This window comes from Phocoena phocoena, chromosome 4, assembly GCF_963924675.1.
Source record: "Phocoena phocoena chromosome 4, mPhoPho1.1, whole genome shotgun sequence".
Classification (NCBI taxonomy): Eukaryota; Metazoa; Chordata; class Mammalia; order Artiodactyla; family Phocoenidae; genus Phocoena; species Phocoena phocoena.
This window is the reverse complement of record NC_089222.1, coordinates 49,454,297-49,478,940: the sequence shown is the minus strand read 5'-3', so window position 1 is coordinate 49,478,940 and position 24,644 is coordinate 49,454,297. Positions and strand designations below refer to the sequence as shown.

Sequence of the window (24,644 nt, the reverse complement as noted above, 5' to 3'; positions counted from 1 at the left end):
TTTATGAAGAGGCAACAGACACCACGATCCTTTGATTACACACCCATGTTCACAAATTAATTCGTACATACCACTTAACTGTTTAATCTGAATGATTTATTACTGCTAAAGCTGGGCAAAGTGTGAGAAAAAAAATTTTATGTGAACAATTTAAAGGGGTTACTTTAAGTTCTGCAGTCTAAATGGAAAAACCATCTATCTCTAAATGTTGAGAGAGGAATAAAGGTGATAGCTTTACAGTTGTCAAAGTATTGGCCTTCACTTAAAGTACTGGGAATTCCTCAAATCACAGCTGTATTTCTTCAAAATTTAACATTACAGAAAACTCCCACATCTGTCATTGTCCATTCCTTTAATAGATTAAAGAATTAAATATGCCCTACTCACTACTTAATGATTCTTAAAGTTTAACAGGTTTTTCCTTATATTCAGCACCTCATACCACACTTCCATACTCCCTGGGGAAACTGGGGTGGTGGTGATGAGGGGGTGGCACAGATGGTGGTGGTGGTTATGAAATGGGAAGAACATCTGAATAAATTATATGAGCCATGATTTGCACTTAATGTTCTAGAGCTACTGAGCCAGAAAAGACCTAAATGCCTTACCAAATCCATTCTCATGCTTTCAGAGAGATGAATCTTATTTTACTCTTAGTTATTAGCTTTTATCAAACTTTAGTTTCCAGTGTTCTCTACATGTTTCAGATCTTACTTTCTTTCCACTTTAAGATCTCCTCTGCAGATATAAAGACTAGCTGTTTTTTACCAAGTTCTTTTACATTATTACAGGCTGAATATAGATAGAAATAATTAACTGTATCTAAAAAAAAGTTGTGTGTCCGAGGAAAGTCATGTCTATAGTGTTAAAAATGCAACAGGAAATTTAAAAAAATTTTGTCTTTTGATCACATTTGAAAAACTGCAGAATTCAATGAGTGCAAGAAAACCATGGTGTAGGAAAAAATACAAACGTTTCTAACAACTGTCATTACATTTGAAAAACATTAAGCTGGTGAGGAAATGCTACTCCTAGCAATTAGATAGCCAATAAAAACTCAGACTTGAGAAACACTATGACAGACTTCTGTCACAGACACTTGAACATCTGTCCAAAGAGTAAAGACAGTTTAAACTGAAGATACTAAATCAGCATTTTTTAAAGTATGGAGCATCAGACTCACCTGGGGCAAATGTTAAAAATACAGATCCTTAGAGTGAGAGCTACTGAATCAGAATTTCTGAGGATAGTCTGGGGAATCCACAGTTTTACAATCGAGGTCATCTTTAATCTCACTGAAGTCTGAAAACCAATGCTCTGGTTTTCTCATTCTTCAAATTAGTTTCTTTAATATATACTTCTTTTAAATGGAAGTTTCTAAGTGAATAGCGAGATGAATTATCACAAAGCTAACCCATCTGTGTTAACCAGGACCCAGATAAAGATAGTAAATGCCATAAGCTTCCCCAGAACCACCTCCAACCATCTTCCAATAGACAACCACTATCATGATGTCTAACATCACAGAGTAGTTTTGCATGTTTTGGAATTTTATATAAATGGAATCATACAGTATATATATGCTTTGTGTCAGACTTCTTTTGTACATTATATTAGTGCAAGTCATTCATGTTGTTTAATGTAGCAGTGTCTATTCAGCTTTCATTGTTTTGAAGTATTCCATAATATGTTGGGTAGTAGAGGAGTCTACAGGATTCTGGAAGAGATACTCCCAGGCTAGGACAGAGCCATATCAAAGTAAACCTTCCTAATGCAGTTTGCTTTCCCAAGCTACTCTCTGTTCCTCTGTGCTACAGAGGGGACCCACAAGTTCCTATATTCTCCCAAGGGGAGACTGACAAGGTAGCTGAGTGGGAAGCAAATAGGTAAATGGGAAGTAGGCTTATCTGGAGCCTGCAGTGGAGTGGCATGTGCTAAACCTGCAACCTGACTTACACGGGACTGCTTGAGACATTTTTGCAGAAGTCTCAGAGCTCTCTCCTCCACATCCAAGAGAACTAAGGTGAAGCCAGGTCAGCCAAGAATTACTGGGCTCTGACCAGGCTAAGGAAAACCTGATGACATATTTTACAAGGTATTGCCTATTGCATAAGAAGCCAGCAGGATGCTCGGAGAATAGAGTGAAGACAGTGTCTTCCCTGATGCCATTTTGTCATGCACGCCTCCTCTCCTCCCCATATATATGGACAGCATTTTAGAGAAAAGACAAAGGGTAGAAATAAGACGGCAATTTTCAAAATGTTTAAGCACTACCTTAAGATATTATAAATTCTAGCTGCTTTGTATCAGATTAGGTTTTAAAGTGCCTAGGACTAAAAGTTAATTTTTTTCTAGACTTCCCACTGGGTGCAAGAGTTCTGTAGGAAAATTCCCCTTCTTCTGCACATCTGAATTGTAACGAGCAAATCTGCAATCATATACATGTTATACATTTCCTTCCATTTTCCTCTTAGCAATCATCCTTTAAGATCCAGCCCAAATTACAGTGTTACAGACTCTATTATGCTCATTATTTAACAAAGTTTCAAGTTTGAAGCAAAAAAGCAAGAAATAAAGTGGTTTATACCTTTTAGATATTTGATAAAATGATCTTGTTTGCTGTACGCACTCTGCTTTTCAAACTAAATGGTAGTATTCATTATGTCTTATCTACTACTCAAACCATATCCATCTGGGTTCTACTCCCACTATTATTACTGCAGCTGCCTTTCTCAGGGGATCACCATGCTCCAATTACCCAACCCAATTACTCAACCCAATGTTGTCTTTGATTTGCATCCTATCTAATTTCTCTGTACCACGTGATCAGTACAAAGCCACTTTTGTCTTCGTGAAACTTGCATCACCCTGGTTTTCTTCCTATTATCACTTTCCATCTCCTTTTCTGTCTTTTGCTCATTCTTAAAATGCATTTCCCCCAAGATTTTGTCCTCATCTTTTGTTCTTCTGTACCATCTCCCAGGGTTGCCTAAATCATTTCTATCACAATAATTATTAGCCTTATGCTGCAAGATCTGTTTCTCTAGCTTTAACCTCTGCTGGGTTTCAGTCCCCATTTCCAACTACTGCTAGACATTTTCACATAGGTATCTCACCACTGATCAAATTCAGCACATACAAAATAAAGTCTTCTCTTCCATAAACCTCCCCCTTATCTTGCCTAGCAGTTAATGGCACCTCCATATACTCAATCGCTGAGGATCAGAACTTAGGGTTCTAAGTTGAAACTGCCTAACTACATGCAACAGAAACTGACTCAAGCCTGCTTCAGAAAAGGTGGATTTAGGGAATTTGTGGGTTCAGTCCCTGGCTGGGGAAGTAAGATGCTGCAGGCCGTGCAGCATGGCAAAAAAAAAAGAAAAAGAAAACAAAAAAGGAAAGGGGGCTTTACTCTAAGAATTTAATAGGCAAAAACCACTGGCATCCAGAACAAGGAAATGAAGCATAGCTGTGTGACCTCAAGAAAGGTCTGCAAAGCCAGAAACCAAGCCATTTCTCTCACAGGGCCTCAGTCGCTTGGTTCTGCAAACCTACTTCATCCTCTTGCTTCGCTCTACAGGTCAGCTTTCTCCGCTTCTTCACTATTATTTCTTTTAGACTTTGGCTTGCTTCAGTGACTCTGGACCAGATCTAAATGGTCTTTTCCATGTACACCAATACCTAGGAAGTCTCTGAATTTCATAGCTCAAATTCTTAAGAAAGTTGCTACGTTTGGCCTAAGAATTGTTTCTCCCTGGTAAGGTGTTCGTCAGCTGTGGTCACAAGTATGGAATCATGTTACAAGTGTGGCTGTCTAATCCCTGCCCTTCAGCAGTCAACTGTAGTTGAGTGTGTGAGATCCTGGATTATAAACATGGCTATCTAATCCCACTCTTTCAGCACAGGCTAAAGGTAGAGGACTATTTCGAGGTGGTATAGATAGTGCTAGATGTGTCTTTGATTCCTATCTCTGCCACCACCTTTCAGATTTTCTCTCCATTCTCCCTACCTCAGTCAGCTGTGTACAGATTCCTCCCATTAGCCGCCATCTCTTGTTTGCCTATCCAGGGGAGTAACAGCCCTTTCTCTGTCCATTCAACTTCCATTGACTGCTCAGCATTTCCTTTCTTTCCTTCCTCCACTTTAACACTCGGCATTCAGGCTTGTCTTTCCCACTTGACTGTAAACTTAAAAGAGGAGATCATTTTATTCATCTTTACAGCTGTATGTATTCTGATTTCAATAATTTTCCAGCATTTGAAATAATGGCCAGATATTTTAATCCAAATATCTGGTTCACATCCATGGTGTTTATTTCAGTATATTCTTGAAATTAAATACCCTATTTCTGAATGATTACTGTGTTTACATGATAATTACCTAAATTCCTTAAGCAAATACACCAAATCTCTGTTCAGTGAAGAGGGGGCAGGGGTTGTAGAGGACAGGCGAGTAGACCATATCACTGTCTCAAGAAATGCTCCAATAACTAAATATCGGTATTGTTCATACATAATGAGTAAAAATGTAGAATTTACAGAAATTGCATTAAAGTACAATTTCTTTTTATTTGGTGGTATTTCTAGCCAAGTTCTAAAGACTCGAAATCTCTGAGTAAAAAGTGAAAAGTTATATCAAGAGCGTCATTTATCAAGAGCCCACAGAGAGACTTCCCTGGCAGTGCAGTGGTTAGGACTCTGCACTTTCACTGCCAAGGGCCCGGGTTCAATCCCTGGTCGGGGAACTAAGATCCCTGCAAGCCGCGTGGCGCGGCCAAAAGAAAAAAAAAAGTAGAGCCTACATATCACATATCAAGAGCCCAAAGGAAGAACACCAAGAAATGTTTAGGATAATAGTTCTCAGTGTTTGGTATGCACTAAGATTACCTATGGAGCTTTTCAGCATGTTCTGGAGATCGTCTGATTCAGAGAGCCTAAGGTGGGGTGGGGCTTGGACACCACTATTTTTAAGCTATGTTTCTGATATGCATCAAATGTCAGTTACTGTTCTAGGATATTTTAAAAAATGAGTACATGTAGATTGTCTTTATATAAGCACATTTCAACTACTCTCATTTGCACAACTGCTGTAGAAATGAAACATACAGAAAAGTAACACACTATTGTTGCAAGAGAAATGACAGAACCTTTTCTTTTGAAAAAAATAAAACAATTTTCTAAAATCTGTCTATCAAAATCATTCTATGAAATTAAACATAAAACAAATACCAGCAAAAAATCATTTATATATAATCTATGGTTTTTTAAAAAGCCTAAAAATCTAACGATACAGAAAGAATAATCTAATACAAATACAAAATTAACTTAGAAAATAATTTCTCAATAAGATGTTCAGCATCCTAAAAAGACTTTCAGAAAACTTAGAAATACTTACATAATTAAGAATAGAACCTTCCCAAAACACTGCATTGTAGCAAATATATTTAAAGATGAATTTAACTGATAATTGTGAGTGTTACAATGATAGCAGATACAACTAAAATATATGCATATTATGATAAAGAATAATACAGCATTATGAGAAGAATGACAAGACAAAGATACTCAGTCTTCAAGCTTTCTTTACATGTCATTCTGGAAGAGCGTCAAGCCATGTCAATTTAAAATAAAATTATTTTAGCTAAGAAGCAGATAATGTGATGAAGAGAATAGATCAACTTCAGTCACTCCAATCCAATAATCCTAAAAATAATAAATTTAAAGGCTAATTTATGTAAAGGCAAATGCTAATTATCATCATGTTAGAGGAAATTTGGTAACTACTACCCTTACAGAATTATGACATCACTACAGCAGTTTTTAAAAAGAAATTTTGTTCATTAGATGCTTGGATTAATGAAGATGTGAATTAAATATAGCCTCTCCATTTCAGCAGACTTCTTAAAAAGGCTGAGTCTTAATTTTCTTTAATTTCTTCACATTCCAATAAATTCCTATTGAATTTAAGCCAGAATAGATTAGTTGAACATTTTTATAACTTTATAAATTGTATTTAAACCCAGTATATTAAATTAATACATATGCATAATTAGATTTCTTAGATAAATTAAATACTAAGTTTGATGTATGTTATACAAAGGCAGTATTTCAAACTCTATTTAATTAAGTCAATCCCACTGGTGGCAATTTATTGTAAAAATGCTGCATGTGCTGTAAAATGGTGATGATCTGTACAGTTTAGAAGAATTTAGTTTTACTAAGTCTTCTACTTGGTTCCTATGACTAGGAACCCCAGAGAAAATACAACTAAAGAAATCAATACCAATAGAAAATACATTAATTTTGTTACAGGTATAGTTTAAAAGCAGAAAACAAATGATGCACGGCAGAAATAGGAAATAATGTCACCATGGTGTTTGATCAGCAGTATAGGAACTGACTTTGAGGAACTGATAATTTACTGTCCAAAGATTAGGCAGTGAAATAAATCAATATGTGGGAAAAATGGGAGGGGGAAGAGTGGTAGTAAATATCAGAATAAATCTGAATTTTCTAAGTTCATTAGGAAGGAAAAGGACTACTGTGAAACTACGACCACCATGAACTGTTGTGGTTTAATCTATAAAAATGTAAAACTCGAAACTTACAGAAAACTCAAGTATAAAATGTTTAATAAACTCACTTTCTGATATCACTCAAATGTTCACTTATAACTGAAGTTAATTTCTTAACTATTTATGAATATAATTATCAAATTCAGAAGACAAGTGTTTTATACTATGCATTAAGTTTCTATTTAGAAAATTCTTTTTAGGATTTTATATTTTAAAAAGTGCATAAGAATATGAGAGGCTTATCAAAAATTATCAAAACTCAGTATATTTTCCTCATCTCCAGTAATCTAGAAACCTATTAAAACAATCTGCATCAAATCTGAAACTGTCTTTAATAAGATAAAAACACCAAATATCTATTTAAAATTCACTTTGAAAATGTAGTCTCAGATAATTCAAATCAAAAGTACTGACCATTGGTTTTATCCAGAATACTGAGTTCTAAATGAACAAAATTTATACATAGTTTTCTAGTTTTTAAGAGAAGCACTTTTTGTTTCATTAGAAAAGTTACCTCCAATGGACTATATTAATAGAGAAATAGCACAATTCTTACTCAGTACCTAAATTTTCTTAGGCAGAGATACGAATTTTTTTTCCCCATAGTTTATGTACTGGTCTGTGGCGCTTAGTAACAGCACCACTCTTGGGCTGATACTATTATGGATTTTGTTTAAATTTTGAGGGGAAGAAAATAAACACATCCCACAGGTCGTAAGTGAATCATAAATTGATAGATTCCACTTGAGTAAATGAAAGGCAATTCTAAAATGAAAATAAATATGGAATTAAGGCAGCTCTAAAAGATAGTAAAACTTATCCACCCCAAATAGTGCTACTGTAGTATAATTCATTCCTTTAAAAGCTGTGTGTATAATGTAGACATAAAAGCCAAACATCAAAATAAGCATTGCACAGTTATGATGCAGCATCAGGTGCTTTTACTTCAGTGAATGAAAAATAATGGCCACAACTCAAATGAAGGGTTAATTTAATATGAATATATGCACCTTACCAGAGATGTTTATGTTTACTACCAGAGACGATTTAGCAATTCCATATTCCTCACAAAGTCAGTATAATTGTTGTAAAAAAATCAACTGTGGTTCTGAATACCCGTTCACAGTTGACCTCAACAATGTATCTGATGTAGGAGACTGACTATCTGTAACAGGCAGAAGCATGTGGTGGTCCTCAGTCCCAAGTGGAAGAGTTAGTGGTAAAGTCATATCAGAAGGCTTCACATCCAAAGTTTCTGATAAAGGACTTTTTTGTATGGAATCTTGTTCACTCAAGGGATGATCCTCTATACTGGAATCTAGAATTTTATCTGTACCTGAAATGGAAGGTAAAAAAATGCACCATCTTTAAAAACAAAACAAAAACCATGAGGAAGACTCAATCTATTTACCACCCCCAGAACTTGCATTTCGACCCCACACCTTTAGTCACACTGTTTCTTTTTTGCTGATTTGCCCTTAGCATTATCTATACAAATCCATTACGGGGCCTCAAGATTAGGTTTAAGCACCATTATAAAAATGGACTTAATTGTGCTAGACCAGGGTAAGCTGTTTCCTATCTACTTTATCACTCATTTGTCAGTTTTTCATATACCACCTTGTGACATCTGTCTATCTTACTGGTATGTAACATTCTACTTAGGTGTGCCTTGAATGCTCAACAGGCTATAAATTCCTTCAAAGTAAATGTCTAATTATACTTCTCTAATTCCTTCAAAGTACCTTATAGTGCTACACACATAGTAAGTACCCAGTTTATTCAGTGAATGTATTAATGAGTAGTTCATATTATTCTGTGAGTTCAAGTTCAGAGGTATGGCACTTTCATTTATTTTCAGAAGTAAGAAGTTCTGTGTTACTCAAGGGAGTAATTACCCCACTGACTAAAGATACATTTTTCCCTTCAAATTTTCCACTAGCTTTACCACGCACGCTCTTCTCACTTCCAAGTACTGACATGATTTCAATCTCACTAACCTTGTTAGACAGAATTGCATATTTGCTTTTTTAAAGTTATGATTCTGTTTTTGCCAGACTATTCTTCAGTTCAGCCAGCCAAGAATACAACCTGCGCTCTCTTGTTGCGATGACTCTCTTCACAATATTCTCTCTGCCTGGGATGAACATTCCCTTTCCCATCTCCACCCTTTGAACTCTTCTGCACCTTTCAGTTTCCCTAGAATTAAGCCTTTCCAATACTCACCTCAGAAGGACTTAATCTCTTCTTCAGTATTCTTGCATCTCTATTACATCCTGTATTTTGTGTTGTAATCAGTTATTTATGTAGATTTCTGGTCTCCCACACCAGATGGTAAGCTCTCTGAGGACTAGGACTATGCCTTGCTCAACTTCATGTACCCTGCATAGTTATGTGTACTTTAGAGGTATTTAATAAAAGCCTGTTGAATTAATGACTCACTGAAGTTTTCAGACATCACTACCTCAATCCTTACAATGTTTATATTTACTATCAAAGACTATCATCTCTACACAGTGAAGAAGACTAGTGTTTTGTTTCTAATCATGACAGAACAGTAAGCACAGTGAAACTTTCTCAAGGATTCATTTTAAATAACAGACTAAAAATTGTGTAGTCTGGCTTTCCATTTCATGCATCATAACAATTTGGGGATACCTGTTTCCCTATTTCCTCTTATACATTTTTGGACTAGCGTTCATGATGCTCCTTTCTTCGCATAACTACAGTAAACCCCAGTTAACCTAGATTCTAGCATGGGAAAGAGTGATATATAGTTGTTTATGTATTCTCTCATTCTTGCAATTGTTCATATATCAGGTTATTTATTTATTTATTTATTAACATCTTTATTGGAGTTTAATTGCTTTATATATATATATATCAGGTTTTTAAAGGAGGAAGTATTTCAAGCAATGTTTATTACAAGGTCAATATGGAAACAAATTCAGAGTGAACTCATCTGCACATTATAAAGCTACCTTCCTCATATGTGTGCACCTAGTTTTTAAAAATATATATCTAATATAAACTGTTACAATGTGTATCTCAGCATTTTAAGGAACAGTACAAATATGAGAGCACCAAATTTAAAAAAAAAAAAAGCATTTACCGGAATGGACTTTTGTTTTGTGCTTCTTTAAATTTTTAATATCTGTGTAAGAATTTCCACATAATTCACAGATAAATGGTCTTTCTCCTGAAAAACAAGTTAAAAAATTAAAATCTCAGGATTTCAGAAGCTACTAAGGCAAATATATCAATGTTCACGAACACAATGCAAACATTATATTGTTTAAATTTAGTTTCAAGTTACCATTTTAATCTCTTGGTTCTAATATAGTGAAATGAAAACTTCTATATACACAGGCACTCCTTTCCTTTAGAATACAAAGTGTACCTATTTCAAGGAAAAATCGAGCATTTTCACTAACAGAACCTTGAAACTAAAAAAAACTTACTTTTTTATTTCTATCAGACATTTAGTGAGTGCCAATTATATGCCAGACTCTGGCTAAGAGATGTAGCTGGAGGAAAAATGCGTTATTATGGTTTCTTATCTCAGGTAGCGTATAAATTAGAAAATCCTTTAAAAATACTCACAGGATAAAAATACTACAAAATTATAATTCTTTTGAAATAAGAACTGTTCATTGCTTTATAATGCAAAGTAAGGAACATGAGGATATAGAAGTTGCCAATAAACTTATTAACTGTTTACTACTAGGTGCTCACACTGCACTAGATAGGAATTACAAGAAATAACTTTTAGAAAGAAAAAAGTACAGTACATTTTCAAAGTGGTGTTCTCCTTTGTTTTAAAAATTTTTTTGTGCATTTCATATTTTCTTCATACTACTTATATACTACCTTTTACAATAACCATGTCAATATTAAAATATATTCCTAAAACGTGCATACTGAACATTGTTTAATAAGAAGATCTGATATTATCTTGGTATTATCTATACCTTTTCATTTTTTGGTATTATCTGTGTAATTTTATCCAAATCATTTAAAAACCATTGATTATCTGGCACAGTTCTTAGAAAATCTACACAATTCTTGACCAAATTTAATCCATAATCCAAACAACTAAAAAAACAAAAATAAATAAAAAGTTGATATTCATACATTAAAATATAGCTACAGTTAGAGTATGATTAGATACCATCTAGTCCATAATGGTTTAAAGTCAAGGTTTACATAAAAAGAAATTAGAGAGAACAAAAAATAATACGTTCTCCCTAAACACAGACCTGTATGGGATCGAAAGTGTTTGTTGAGCTCTCCTGAGGAAATAAAACTTTTCCCACAAATACCACATATGTATGGTTTTTCACCTAGATGGAAAATAAAAGATAGCGAAGTGGTGTACTATACCAATATAATATTTATCAATTACAATAATCTAAAGTAAGCTGTTCTAAAATATTATTTAAATTAAAACCTCTCTGTATTGTATTTCAGAGGTATTTTCAGTGTGATCCAACTTAAATGAACATTAGTAATTACTTTACACTGTGCATGTAACCTGATGCTTTTCATATAATAAAACTTTCTCCAAATATCCTTCTAGTAGACTAGAGGTGGGCAAAAAGTCTGATTTTTATATAATTAAAAACATGAAAATTCATCAATCCATATTTCAATTTTTGCTATCTATAAGATTATTAAAGGGGAATAAAATCATTTAGGAAAGATCTATTAAAAAATTACCCTACAAAAAAATGAAAATTTTTGAACAACAGGTTTTGCTTCAAAATTGATACTTTGGGTTTGAAGTATCTATTTAATTTGCAAATCTTACAATGTCTGTAGAAAAAGTCCTAAGAAGTTATTAAATCAACGTTCTACCCAAATTCACCCCAACCCCTTAACTTTACAGTTTTATCCAAGGGAAATGAAGCTTCAAGACCCTAAGGAGTTCTTCTAAGGTCATAAAAAATGTCTTATTAACTCAAGTTTATATATTGTCAAAATTACCTGATTTTAATGTATATAAGTTACATGATAAAAAATTTCACCCACTGTGTATTATTCTAGAAAATAAGTCTGCTTTTATATCTAATATTTATGTGAAAATCAGAAACACAAAAAGCTTCAAGAAGCACAGACACAACAGATATATAACTACAAAGCCTATAACCTACTTTTTGTAAAGGCTCAATTTCCCTTTTTCTTTTATTTACAACTTTCCTTGTTTTAAGCCACCTCTGTGTCAAATCCTTACCGGTATGTTTTCGAGAATGAGTAATAAGAGAACTAGAGACAGCAAATGCCTTCCCACAGGTGTCACACACATAAGGCTTTTCTCCCGTATGCCTTCGAACATGATAGGTCAATGTGCTGGCTTGGGCAAATCGCTGTCCGCACCTATCACATACATATGGCTTCTCTCCACTATGCTTCCTGTTAGTAAATAAATATAAAGATACATGTTGCCAAGTAAAACAATCTAAGGATCATGCCACACAGCAAACATTTTTCATACAAATTCTTCATGCAGTATCTTATTTCATTTCATCTTAACAGATCAACAATATGTATTTAATATCAACAGTTTTCAATGTATACTGTCAAGAATAAATGTTTTGGTTTTCAAAACATTAGTTCTGAGACAGTTCAAAGTTTTGCCATCAGCCTTATGTGGTAGTCAAGTGTGCCCATAATACTGCAGGCAACTATTTTTGTCTGTCCATTCACTCACTCTTCAAAACTCTTTCCTCAAACCTTCAGCACCTCCTCACCCATCCTCATTCTCAGCTGATGTCCTTGCTTCCTGTTTCACTGAGAAAAATTTAAGGAATCAGAAGTAAATTTCTACCACACAAATCTCCACCTATAGGCATCTGTATCTATAGGGTTTGCTTTTCTTAACTCTGAGAATGACAGTTCTTCCGAATCCAAGTACTCCAGTTTATATACTTAAGATACTATCCTCCTTGCCTACTCAATGATCACTTCTGCAATTTCCTCCATCCTATATCATCTAGTTTCACCTCCCCTTTGGATTGTAGCATACAAATATACTGAAATATCTCCCATCTTAAAAAAAAAAGACCCCTGACCTTACTTGCTCCTCTATTTTCTGTTCCCCTTTAGTAAAATCTTGAGCCTCCAATGGTTCTACTTTCATTTCTTCTCTACTAGCCTCTGCTAACACTGCTTTTGTCAAAACCACTGCTAACCTCTCACTTTGCCAAATCCAATAGTCAATTCTCACTCTTAATCTCCCTATCATCAGAATTTGACACAATGATTACTCCCTCTGAAATCATTTCCTCTACCTGGATTCCAAGACAGCCCAATCTTCTGGTTTGCCCCTATATTGGTTGGTCCTTCCTAGTCACTTATAGAGACTTGCCCATCTCCCAGAACTCTTAGTTAGTGTGCCTTATGACTCCATCCTTTGATCTCCTTTTTATCCATCTTCATTCTCTTGGTGACCTCATCTAATGTTATGACTTTAAATACTATCTACTCAAACCAGTCCCCTGACTTCCAAACTTAGATAACCAACTATCTAATGCACGTTTCCATTCAGATATCTAATAGTCATCTCAAATTTAACATGATCAGAACTCTACTCAACTCCTGTACTCCTACTTAAACTGCTTTGTCCACACATCTCCACTTCAGTTAATGGTAATTCTATCTTTTCAGATGCTCAGGCTCAAAACCTGAGAATCATTTTTAATTCTACTCTTCTTTTTTTCTTTCATACCCCACACCCAATGTGCAGCGAATTGTTTGTTGTACCTTTAAAATACATCCAGAATCTGACTACCACTTATCTCTTCCACTGCTATCTCTCAGACCTGAACCACCGTCACTCTCACTTGGGTTTTATCTATAGCTTCCTAACTGGTAACTTTGCTTCCACTCTTGCAATCCTACAATCTTTTGCTTAACATAGCATCCACAGTGATCCTCTTACAATGCAAGCAAGATTACATCACTTACTTCTCATTCTCAAGAGTAAAAGCTTTATAATGACCTACAAAACCTTCACCATCTGGACACCCTAACACCATTCTGATCTTATTTCCCTCCCTCACTATTCCCCTCCAGGCACCATGGCTCCCTTGCGGTCCCTTCACTGTACAAAGAATACTGTGTGGTGGTACCACAATTAGAACTCTACTGTCCTGAATTCTCATACAATAGTCTATTTAAGGCTATAGTGAATGACAGACTCAAAGATCAAACATCTGTTTTTTTGTTTTTATTTTTACCTTGCATGAATCTTGAGATTGCTAGAAGTTGCAAATTGTAGATTGCATACATCACATTTATAGGGCTTTTCCTCACCATGATGCATGCGACTATGGAAGACGAGCTGGCATTTCTGAGCAAATCCTTTATCACACAATTCACATTTGTATGGCTTCTCACCTAAAAGAAAAGTAAACAAAATTTATATTTAGAAGGAAATATTGTTTTAGTTGCTTAAGCCATACAAGCTTTCAAAAGAGTTCATCAACCAGTACTAGTTTCAGTATTCAGAAAATATTAACTCTAGAAGTAAAAAAGCAAATAGGATATTCTTCCAGATTGATTACTGAAACCACCAGTAGAGTTAAAAGAAATTAGTGTTTCTTAGTCCATAATAGTGAAAAGTGATCAATGAGAGAAATACATAATGCATCTTAAAAAGCACAAATCTAAGTGTACCAATAAAGGTAAATACAGAGGCTGAGGAAGGAATGTATATATAATTTATGTTCAGAAGTTCGACAAAGAAACAGGTGGTGAGATGTGTTGGTAAAATCTGAGAATCAGCCTGAGTTGTAATTACTTTTTATCAGTTTTAATATATTGTCTGTTAAATATTTAGCAAGGTAGAACTAAATTTATGCTTATTTTAATTGTGAGGGAAAATGGTTTAAAGAGTTCACACACTGGGACTTCAGAGTATCAGTTACAACAAAACAAATAGCCATTAAATACTTGGTCACAATTACAAAGACATTTTCAAGTCTAACATGCTCAATACTTTTATGAATACAAGTATATACCAAATTTTGGTCACAAACAGTCAACACTGTATGTTAATATGTTTATAAAAATATTAGTTCGGTCACAATATAAAAACAATTATACTTTCTACAAACCAGTCTTACCTGTATGAGTTCTTACATGCGTTTTCAGCTGGTTACATTGGGTAAATGCCTTTCCACACAAGTGGCAGACATAAGGTTTGACTCCTTTATGTATTCTCATGTGCCTTCGCAAGCTGCTGGCTTCTGAAAACACTTTCCCACACGTGTTACACATTGGTTTGGCCTTGGAATACCTCTGATCCAGCTCTTCACCAGAGCTCTCCAGCTCGTAAGAGTTCTTGACACTGGCTATATTAGACATAGAGTGTTCTTTCAGAGCACAGTTTGGCTGTGATTTTCCACGTTTCCGTTTCACTGTAACAGTTTGCACAATATCTTGTGCTGGAAAAGTATTTTCCACAACTGATGTCAACTCAAGTTCTGAATTATTTCTTTGTGCAACTTGTTCTATTACAGGTGTGGACAATTTATTTGCATCTAGATATACTTCAACTGATGCATTCTCTAAAATGTCACTGGGATATTGCACTGTTTTATTCTGCCCTGTTTTCTGGGAGTTGAAGGCCTTCTTCTTCTTTTTAGTTTGAGATGACTTCTTTGCTAAAGCCCCTTGTTTAGGATTTGCCTGAACTAAATCTGTAGACCCTTCTGATTTCTCCCGACTGTTATAATCTCGTAGAGTAAGGAGACAAGTCTGTTGATTCAATTCAATGTTTCCGGTAATACTAGATATCTCTGTAGAAGAGGGATTAGCAATAAAAGCAAAATCTTCCATCTTTATTTTACATTTAGTGACCACCTCTTCCACTTTGAGATAGTCAGCAGCCTGATGGATTTCTTTAACATTCCAACTGTAAGGAAACAAGGCTAAATGACAATGTTCTGATCAAAGAAAAAACGTTTTTGAAACAGAGCTACACAAATATTTCTGTCTTTTAAAGACTTAATGAAGTAGAATGATACAAAAGGCCTAAGAGAACAAATTTATAAAAAATTTATTCACTCAGAATGTTTAGGCAAAAATGTCCAGTTTTACAGAACTTGAAAAGATGAAAAGTAATGGATTATTCATATGTACAACCATGGAAAAACAAAATGTTAAAATTTCTACTTGTTAAGAAAACAGCTGGAACACGAAAGTGGCTCTTAGCAACTTACTGCCTCCTCCCATTTCTCCTGAGGCCTCTTCAGATACCAACCAACTTTTCTGGACTGGCAACAAGAAGAGTCTAAAGAAATTATTATCTTCCTCTGCTCCCCTGTGAAGAACTTCAACTGCACTTCTCAAACTTTCCTGTGCATGTGAGTCACCCAGGGATTTGTTAAATGTAGATTCTGATTCAGTAGGTCTGCTTTGGGGCCTGAGCATCTGCATTTCTAACATACGCCCTGGTGATGCCAATGCTGCTGGTCCATGGATCACATTTGGAAGAACAAGGTTTTAGAATGCACTAAGCTCTCTCTAGCAACCTTCCCAGCTTTTTTTGTGTATGATCCCCAACCCAAATTAGCTAGAGAGTTTGTCATATTAGAGTTATATAGAAAAAATTAATGTTCAACATTCCAATCAATATTTACTGAGCATTTCACTTTATAAAATGCTTAATCTGCCAACTCAGGAGCCTGCAGTGCGGGGTGGGGTAGGGTGGGCAGCTGCCCATTAGACCAGCAGAGCAGGACTGCAGGGGTGCGGCCCTCCCTCCCCTGCCCTTCTGCACCCCTGGGATCACATGGCCGAACACAGGACCCCAGAAGTTTCCAGAGTCTTTGCCTACCAGAGGGGCTGGGGCGGCCCTGCTGGCCCATCTCTGAGCAGAGCATCCCTGGATGGGGCAGAGCTGCATATGGCTGGGCTAGACAGGGAGGGGTGGGGCAGTGGGCTCTGGAAGGGGCTGATGGTAGCAGATAGGGTGTTGCCGCCTGCCTGCAGGTGGGGAGCACCCTGACTGAGTGGGTGGCAAAGCGTTGGTCACCAGGCCCGACATCCAGCTCCTTTGGCTATAGGCTGACATCGGAGTAGTGGCTCATGGGAAGTGGTTAGCTGGAAGGTCTGAGGCCTGGCTCACAGAGTCAGGGAGGAGCTGGGAGAAGGGGACAGTACCGTGAAGGCAGATAAGGGGCAGCAGCCTCAGGTTTATGGCCCCCACTCCCCTGGTATTTTCCAAGCCAAAGCCAAAGCCTGCAGCTTACTTTTTAAAAAAATTTTTTAAAAAGAAAAGCAAAAAATTAAAAATCTCCTTACTGTTAAATCTTTGAATATGTATTGTTATATGTATTGAATAAAATATGAAAAAAAAAGAAAAGAAAAAGCAAAAAAAAAAAATTTACTGAGCATTTACCATGTGTGGTACTGAGAGCGATATTAAGAAATATCAAATAGTCTCTGCCCTCCAGAAGTTTACAATGTAGTGTAAAGGCTGGCTGTTCAGTTACACTAGCAATGGCTCTGGATCACTAGCTGAATTAATTAGAATAAATCAGCATCTTTGGGTGCTTCAATTTTCTTAGCTGTAAAGTCAGAGAGCTGAGTTGGTATTAACACTAAAAATATGCCCTTTTAATTATCTGACGATGGATACATACATAAACATACACATACATACACACACACACACCCTCAAGTAACCTTCCTACTTGTCATTTTCCCCAGATATTATTTAATTCTTCAGAAAAATTAAGTAGATTTATAAGCTAGTTTGGAAACCTAATCACCACTTTTAGTGAACATTTTATTCTCTGGGAAAATCCATCCCAAGTTCCTAAACATACTACAAATAAACTTTTGGAAAACAATCTGTTTGTAAACTGACTCCCTTAGCTAAGAAAACATTACTTACCATAGTCTTTTCTTATGGCCTTTGGCTATAATTCTGGAGCAAATAAGGAATGATCTTTGTAATCAAGTTAACTCCCTGTTTGCAAAGATATAGCATGAATGCCCCAAACATAAATACAATCTTATTCATCTTCCATACAAAATGCTTTTTGCATGTATATAGCACTGTCACTCTCTAAAAACATTACGTTTCTTAAGCATTTTTATTGATTCTGTTACACAGTCTATTATTAAGTTACAATAAATGAGAGAAACTATTAGAATGAAAACCAAATTTACTCCATCACTTATTATACTTAGGTCTCAAATTATAATTGTGCTCAGTGCTTCATAAAAATGAGTCACCAACAAGGTGAGATTGCCTTTAAGACCAATACAAACTAGTATTGAGTCACACACTAACTGTTCAGTACTGAAACAGTAATTCATACAAATTATTTATCTATTTCACAGATAGCCTATAATCTCAGTTACAGTTAAGAGAATCAGCGTTTGTTTATGTCAATAACTGATCTGCTTTTGTTTATAAGCATGAAGTTAAAGTGCCTGCAAACTTGCTTTCACTTTTTGAATAGTCACTGAAAGTCATTTAATTACATATTGCCAGGTATATGGCTAACTGCTTTATATGAGCAATTATAATCCCCATTTTACATACAAATGAAGGATCAGAGGTCCAAAGAAGCTAAGTAACTTGTCCAAGATCACAGAGTGTTAGAACTAAGATTTGACCAAGGTAATCTAGCTCCTGAGTCCACTTAATTCTTTATTATTCTGTTTTCTTAATCACTAAATTGTACAGACTTTCTATTTTTGGTATATGTCTTCTCTTGCATTTGTGTCTGAGCTCAAACAATTGGCTCCCCAGCTCCCCAGGAAAGACATGTATCAAAAAAGACTGAGCCAGGGACTGCCCTGGCAGTCCAGTGGTTAAGACTTCACCTTCTAATGCAGGGTGTGCGGGTTTATTTCCTGGTCGGGGAGCTAAGATCCCACGTGCCTTGGGGCCAAAAAAACAAAACATAAAAAGAAGCAATGTTGTAACAAATTCAATAAAGACATTAAAAATGGTCCACATCAAAAAAAAAAAAAAAGATTGAGCCAAACATCTGGCTCTTCTTCACATTGGTTTTTTGCATGAAGGCTCAAAGTAAGGCGCTCTTCATTGTGTTCCAATTAGTTCAAGATTTTTGGCAAAGTTATTTGAAAAAGGGAAACCACTAAATTGAAGATCAACCAAAATTCACTGGTTTTGTGATTATTTTATATTATGTATTCTAAATTTTTAGATCAGAGGCACTTGTATAGCCAAATATTCAGTAAATTTAAATAACATCATATGACATTTATCTATGACACTGCTTTATTCCTTTAATCAACTTACACGGAACTGACTCAAAAATTTCATTACATCAAAATTTAAAAGCAATTCCAAACAGCATGAATGGTTCCTTTTCAATAGGATTAAGGAACATCCTAATTCCAGCTTTTCAATAAGTATATTTCCACGATAAGCTGCAGTGTAAAGAGAGGGAAGAACTTTGCTTAATGTGTACATGCATATATCTATAGAGATCATCTGGAAAACAATGAAAGAATATTTACCGAAGTGTTAAGTAGTGGTTATCAGTGGGTGGCAGAATTTCAGGTGTTTCCTTTTTTGTTTTTTCCCTAATTTTTCTCCAATAAATGCGGAATTAATGGGCTTGTAGAGTAGGACAGAGAAGAGGAAATAAAGGAAGGAAAGTAATGTTCATTGGGAGGCAGTAAATCCTAAATCTTCACAGCAACAACCAATGTGGTTATTATCATCTCATTTTTACAAATAGAGAAACTGAGACCCAGAGAGGCTATAGCTTGCTCAGAGACATGGTGACTTGACAGGCAAGATCTAATTCTAAAGCCCATAATCTTTCTATGTCAGATGATGATCTATTCATGTTTACACTTTCATAAAAGATGGAGAAAAGAAGACAGGAGTTAAGTTGATTGGTTTCTCTTTCCTTTTATCCCCACCACCTTTCCCTCAACAATGAGTAAACATATTAGTATTAATCTAATTATACAGTTCATCACGTATGAAAGACACAAAATGCCTGCATTATCAGACTCCTCAGAACCTACTTCTTGTCAGTGCAGTGACAGCATTAAGCATCTCAGAGAAGCACCCTAGCATCTTAGACCAGACTTAAGCATTAGCACTGATAGCTCTACCAGGCAACAGGAGTCATGGCCATTAACACGCCAATGAAGTAATTTTCCTGAATCAAGACCAGGAAGAGGTCCTGCAGGTTGCTATTTACAGCTGGAAATGGGAGCACTATTAAATGAACAGAGATCTTCCTTCTTTCTCCACCTATACCTCCCCACCCCTAACACCTTAAGAGGTAGGGGATAGAGAGTGAGAGAGAAGACCAGAGGAACGTAAAGACCAAAAAGCAAGGGGAAATTGGAATTCAATTAAAATTCATCATATTTTGATCTTTAACTTTACATAACTGAAATCACAAGCTTTGTTTCAGGAGATAAATCAAATGTGTCAAAAACCATACTTTAATTGTATTAACATCTGTACTTTTTGTGCTTATGAAATGTGGTCTGTTTATCTCAAATCAGAGACACTGACTTCTTTATTAAAAACAATACTGTGCACATCAATGTTTGAAGACTCAGAGTTCAGGGACTAAATGGAAAAAAATTAATCTGCTTTAGCTCTAAAGACTATTGACCAGCTTTTATAAGTGGAAATAAAATGTGTACCTTACCTGTCAAGATTTAAAGTTCCTGTGTATATAAATTCCAACAGTTTCTGAAATCCATCAGCCTTCACCTGACTCTGATCAAGAAAGACATTGTTCTCTGAAGTGCTTCTGTAGATCGCACCAAAATACTCACTAAACGAGGCAAGCACATTCCTATGAGCTTTAAACTGGAATTCCCCAATTACTATGGTGCAGTCACAAAGAAAACCTGCTTCCCGTTGTTTGTTCAGTCTCTCTAAAAGGTGCTCACAGTGGTGCGAATACTGCATTTTGATATCAGAATCGAATTTTACCCTTGCTCTAAAAAACAAAAAGAAATAGTATATCAGTAACCCTAAGTTTTCATCAAACTTTTCACCCAAGCAATTGGTGAGTGAAGAGACACAGAACATGAACTAGAATAAAGTCTGTTCTCATTTTATATCCCCAGAAAATTCTTATCAAACAGATATGGATAAAACTGCCGAAGGGATAAATGCCTTTCAAGCTTTTATTTCAACTTGGTAAACTAACACAATCCTTTGGACACGTCAATAAATGGCGATGTGCGAAAACATTTCCCACAAAGTGGAAAAAAAAAAGCACCGCAAAATTTCACGCTTTTGCATCAGTTGAACCTTCAGACTTTCAAGCTCAGCAGGCACACGTATATTACGAAAAAAAATTAATAAACCACTAAGAAATGATTTCTTGGGACAAAGGAGTAAAGGACACGGTATGAGTTCTTTAAAATTGCTCTCAATCGCTTCTCGGCCTTTTGGCTAAGATCAAATGTAAAACTCTCCAATCACTGAAACCTGTTAGCTTCCTCGGAGAATAGTGGCTTCAAACGCAAGGTGGGCGCCCAGGGGGCGGAGAACCAGCAGGGCCAAGAGTTGTCAAAGGTTAGGTCACTCGCCCCAGGAGGCCACACCCCTCCCTACCCCGCCTCCACTCGAGGTGGCATCGGAGAGTGACTGCGAAAGCCGGTCTCTCCTGGCTTCCGCCTCCTTGCCCTTCGCCGAGCTCCCACTCCCGCGAATTCCCACAGCAGAGGTTGTGGCCAAGGCCAACACGGTGGCTGCCTCGCCCAAGCTTTCCACACTAACACCTTCACTCCGACCTGAGCACGAACTCCAAGGAGCCTGCCCTCCAATGTCCCTGGGTCTGGAGAGAGCGGGGACAGCAGGCTGAGGGCGAAGACAGAACTCACCTATAGTAACCCAAAGGGGAACACAGTTTCTTCACTCTCTCTCCGCCATCTTGGAAGGACGTCACCGCGCCACGCTCCACCTCTCCCTTCTTCCTCCACGGCGACGTCACATCCGGCTCCGGGCGTTCCGTGGCAACACCGTAGGCAACATCGGAGGGCCGATGCCGGCCTGTGGGGAATAGTCTGGCGTACAGAGACACCGCTACCTAGCATGCCAGGAGCTAGGGAGAAACAGGGACAGTCTTGGATACGAGATCTAAGGGCTCGCTCACAGCGCCACACCTGTCTTCCTCATTCTGAGCATTCTGGTTGGAGGACACGGTCGGCATCTCGCGCTCCGCCTGCGTTCTGGGCCGAGGCTGAACCGCGCTGCACCACGGGCCTCTTTCCAGGAGCCAAATAGCGCATTGCATGCTGGGGCTTGTAGTTAGTTGCTCGTCTTCTCCCATCATCCTCCCCTTCCTTGTGGCCCCACGAGTAGGAACAGCTGCTGTGTGTACTCGGGCTCTGGGCCATGGGAATTTTTGAGCTGAAACTGATCACCCCTTTTTAATTTACGTACCCGAAAGCTCTTGGGAACCCACGAGTCTGGTTTGCATCAGCCGACTGGAGCCCAGTTTCCAGGATACCCTTACGTGGTGATTGAAGTCTGAGCTGCATGAAAGCGGAGCAAAGCCGTAGGGTACACTGGGCATGCGCATGGGGAAAGGTGGGCTTTGTACCGGAAAGGGTTCTTCTGCGTCTGGACTAGAAAATTTTTAATACAATTATTTACAGATTTTGTACAGTGAGGGAAAGGGGTGCCAGTTATCTGCGTAATATAAAAAGACGCAGAAACGGGAAGATAAGTCGTGCTGATATGTTAGAGTGAATTCTTTCGTACTACCCGCGGAAAACATAATCTAAGAAAACCAAAACGTCAACATTTTTTCTTGTTAAAAGTTGTAGCACAAAATAGATAGCTGGTGGGAGGCAGCTGCATGGCACAGGGAGATCAGCTCGGTGCTTTGTGACCGCCTGGGGGGGTGGGATAGGGAGGGTGGGAGGGAGACGCAAGAGGGAGGAGATGTGGGAACGTGTGTATGTATATAGCTGATTCACTTTGTTATGGAGCGGAAACTAACACACCATTGTAAAGCAATTATACTCCAATAAAGATGTAAAAAAAAAAAGTTGTAGCACAGGGAGCTCAGCTCGGTGCTCTGTGATGACCTAGATGGGTGGGATTGGGGGGTGGGGTGGGAGGGAGGTCCAAGGGAGGGGGGAATATATGTATGTATCCTGATTCATGTAGCTGATTCACTTCGCTGTACTGCAGAAACTAACAAAACATTTTAAAGCAACTATACTCCAACTAAAAAAAAAAGTTGTGTCAGGACCACAGGAAATTTACTCGTGATTTTATATTAAAGGACAGTCTCAACTTGAATTTATTCTTTTCTTCTCTCTTGAGATTTTTTACAACTAGATTCTGTTTGCTCTCTTTGTAAATTCTTTCTTCCCGGTAAGAATCATGTTTGTGAAAAAACCCACAACCGTTAGGTTTATAAGAAAAAAAAAATGAGGCTGGTTCTTTCTTGATTTCATTTTTATGAATATAATTTTTTTCTGATTCCACTTTATTTTTGTCAGAATCCTTTTCAGTAATTTATTAATTCAGAAATATTTGTCTCTACTAGGTGTCAGATACTAAGAATATGGAAAAAGCATAAAACATGGTCTCTGGCGTTTAGAGAAATCAGCAATCTCAGGGGGAAAACTAATGGAAAACCAAATGACTTGTAATACAAAGAGTGCTGGGGGCAACAGAGCTTATTTTTTACGCGGTGTTTGATTACTCTTATTAGGCTGTACATTATATTATTTTTTCAGTATCAGGTTGTGAGTTTTAAAAACTTTTTTAAAGTCTGAAACACTTCTTCCATGTGCAAGCTGTTAATAAAAAAACATTTGGTGAACAAGCAAAATAAAATCCAAGTTGAAAGTTCAAATTCCCAAGGTAGTGCAAATTACTATCAGGATTATGTTTTTTAAAAAGCCAACATAACCCAATCCAAAAATGGGCAGAAGACCTAAACAGATATTTCTCCAAAGAAGATATACAGATTGCCAACAAACACATGAAAGGATGCTCAACATCACTAATCATTAGAGAAATGCAAATCAAAACTACAATGAGGTATCACCTCACACAAGTCAGAATGGCCATCATCAAAAAATCTACAAATGCTGTAGAGGGTATGGAGAAAAGGGAGCCCTCTTTCACTGTTGGTGGGAATGTAAATTGTACAGCCACTATAGAGAACTATATGGAGGTTCCTTAAAAAACTAAAAATAGAACTACCATATGACCGAGCAATCCCACTACTGGGCATATACCCTGAGAAAACCGTAACTCAAAAAGAGTCATGTACCACAATGTTCATTGCAGCACTACTTACAATAGCCAGGACATGGAAGCAACCTAGGTGTCCATTGACAGATGAATGGATAAAGAAGATGTGGCACATATATACAATGGAATATTATTCAGCCATAAAAAGAAACAAAATTGAGTTATTTGCAGTGAGGTGGATGGACCTAGAGTCTGTCATACAGAGTGAAGTAAGTCAGAAAGAGAAAAACAAATACCGTATGCTAACACATATATGAAATCTAAAAAAAAAAAAAAAAGTCTGATGAACCTAGGGGCAGCACAGGAATAAACACGCAGACATAGAGAATGGACTTGAGGACACGGGGTGGGGGAAGGGTAAACTGGGACGAATTGAGAGAGTAGCACTGACATATACACACTCCCAAAAGTAAAGTAGATAGCAAGTGGGAAGCAGCTGCATAGCACAGGGAGATCAGCTCAGTGCTTTGTGACCACCTAGAGGGGTGGGATAGGGAGGGTGGGAGGGAGACGCAAGAGGGAGGGGATGTGGGGATGTACGTATGCATATAGTTGATTCACTTTATTATACAGCAGAAGCTAACACAACATTGTAAAGCACTTATAGTCCAATAAAGATGTTAAAAAAAATAAAAAGCAAACATAAGGAATATCACAAGACCTTGTTTAAGTGGACGTAAACGGGGAAAAGGAGTAAACAAAAATAAAATAAAAAGCAAACGTAAGGATCATCACAAGACCCTGTTAAGTAAGTGGGTAAACATAAAGAGCATCATAAGACTGTTAAGTAAGTGGACGTAAACAGGGGAAAAATAACGC

General features: G+C 36.9%; 1 protein-coding gene across 3 annotated transcripts; it reads right to left on the bottom strand.

Annotated features, from left to right (window-relative positions):
• Positions 1–7,549: 7,549 nt before the first annotated feature.
• Positions 7,550–21,481, bottom strand: MYNN (myoneurin). 3 transcript variants are annotated; one of them, XM_065876290.1, is made up of 8 exons: positions 21,431–21,481; positions 20,242–20,538; positions 14,701–15,491; positions 13,813–13,972; positions 11,808–11,986; positions 10,834–10,917; positions 9,687–9,773; positions 7,550–7,910 (listed from the first exon to the last, which is right to left on the bottom strand). In XM_065876290.1, the coding sequence occupies exons 2-8, from the start codon at positions 20,505–20,507 to the stop codon at positions 7,648–7,650; spliced, it is 1,830 nt and encodes a 609-aa protein (XP_065732362.1). In that variant the 5' UTR covers positions 20,508–20,538; positions 21,431–21,481; the 3' UTR covers positions 7,550–7,647. The 3 variants fall into 3 exon arrangements, with proteins under 3 accessions (XP_065732362.1, XP_065732363.1, XP_065732364.1); XM_065876291.1 differs by lacking the exons at positions 10,834–10,917; positions 21,431–21,481 and having other exon boundaries at positions 20,242–20,534; XM_065876292.1 differs by lacking the exons at positions 9,687–9,773; positions 21,431–21,481 and having other exon boundaries at positions 20,242–20,507.
• Positions 21,482–24,644: the final 3,163 nt, after the last annotated feature.

Excerpts from the sequence above, each read along its gene's own strand:
- MYNN (XM_065876290.1), bottom strand. The coding sequence starts at position 20,507 with ATGCAGTATTCGCACCACTGTGAGCACCTTTTAGAGAGACTGAACAAA. Across the intron at positions 15,492-20,241 it reads GGAACTTTAAATCTTGACAG|TTGGAATGTTAAAGAAATCC; the intron begins GTAAGGTACACA and ends GTTTCCTTACAG. Across the intron at positions 11,987-13,812 it reads AATCTCAAGATTCATGCAAG|GAAGCATAGTGGAGAGAAGC; the intron begins GTAAAAATAAAA and ends ATTTACTAACAG.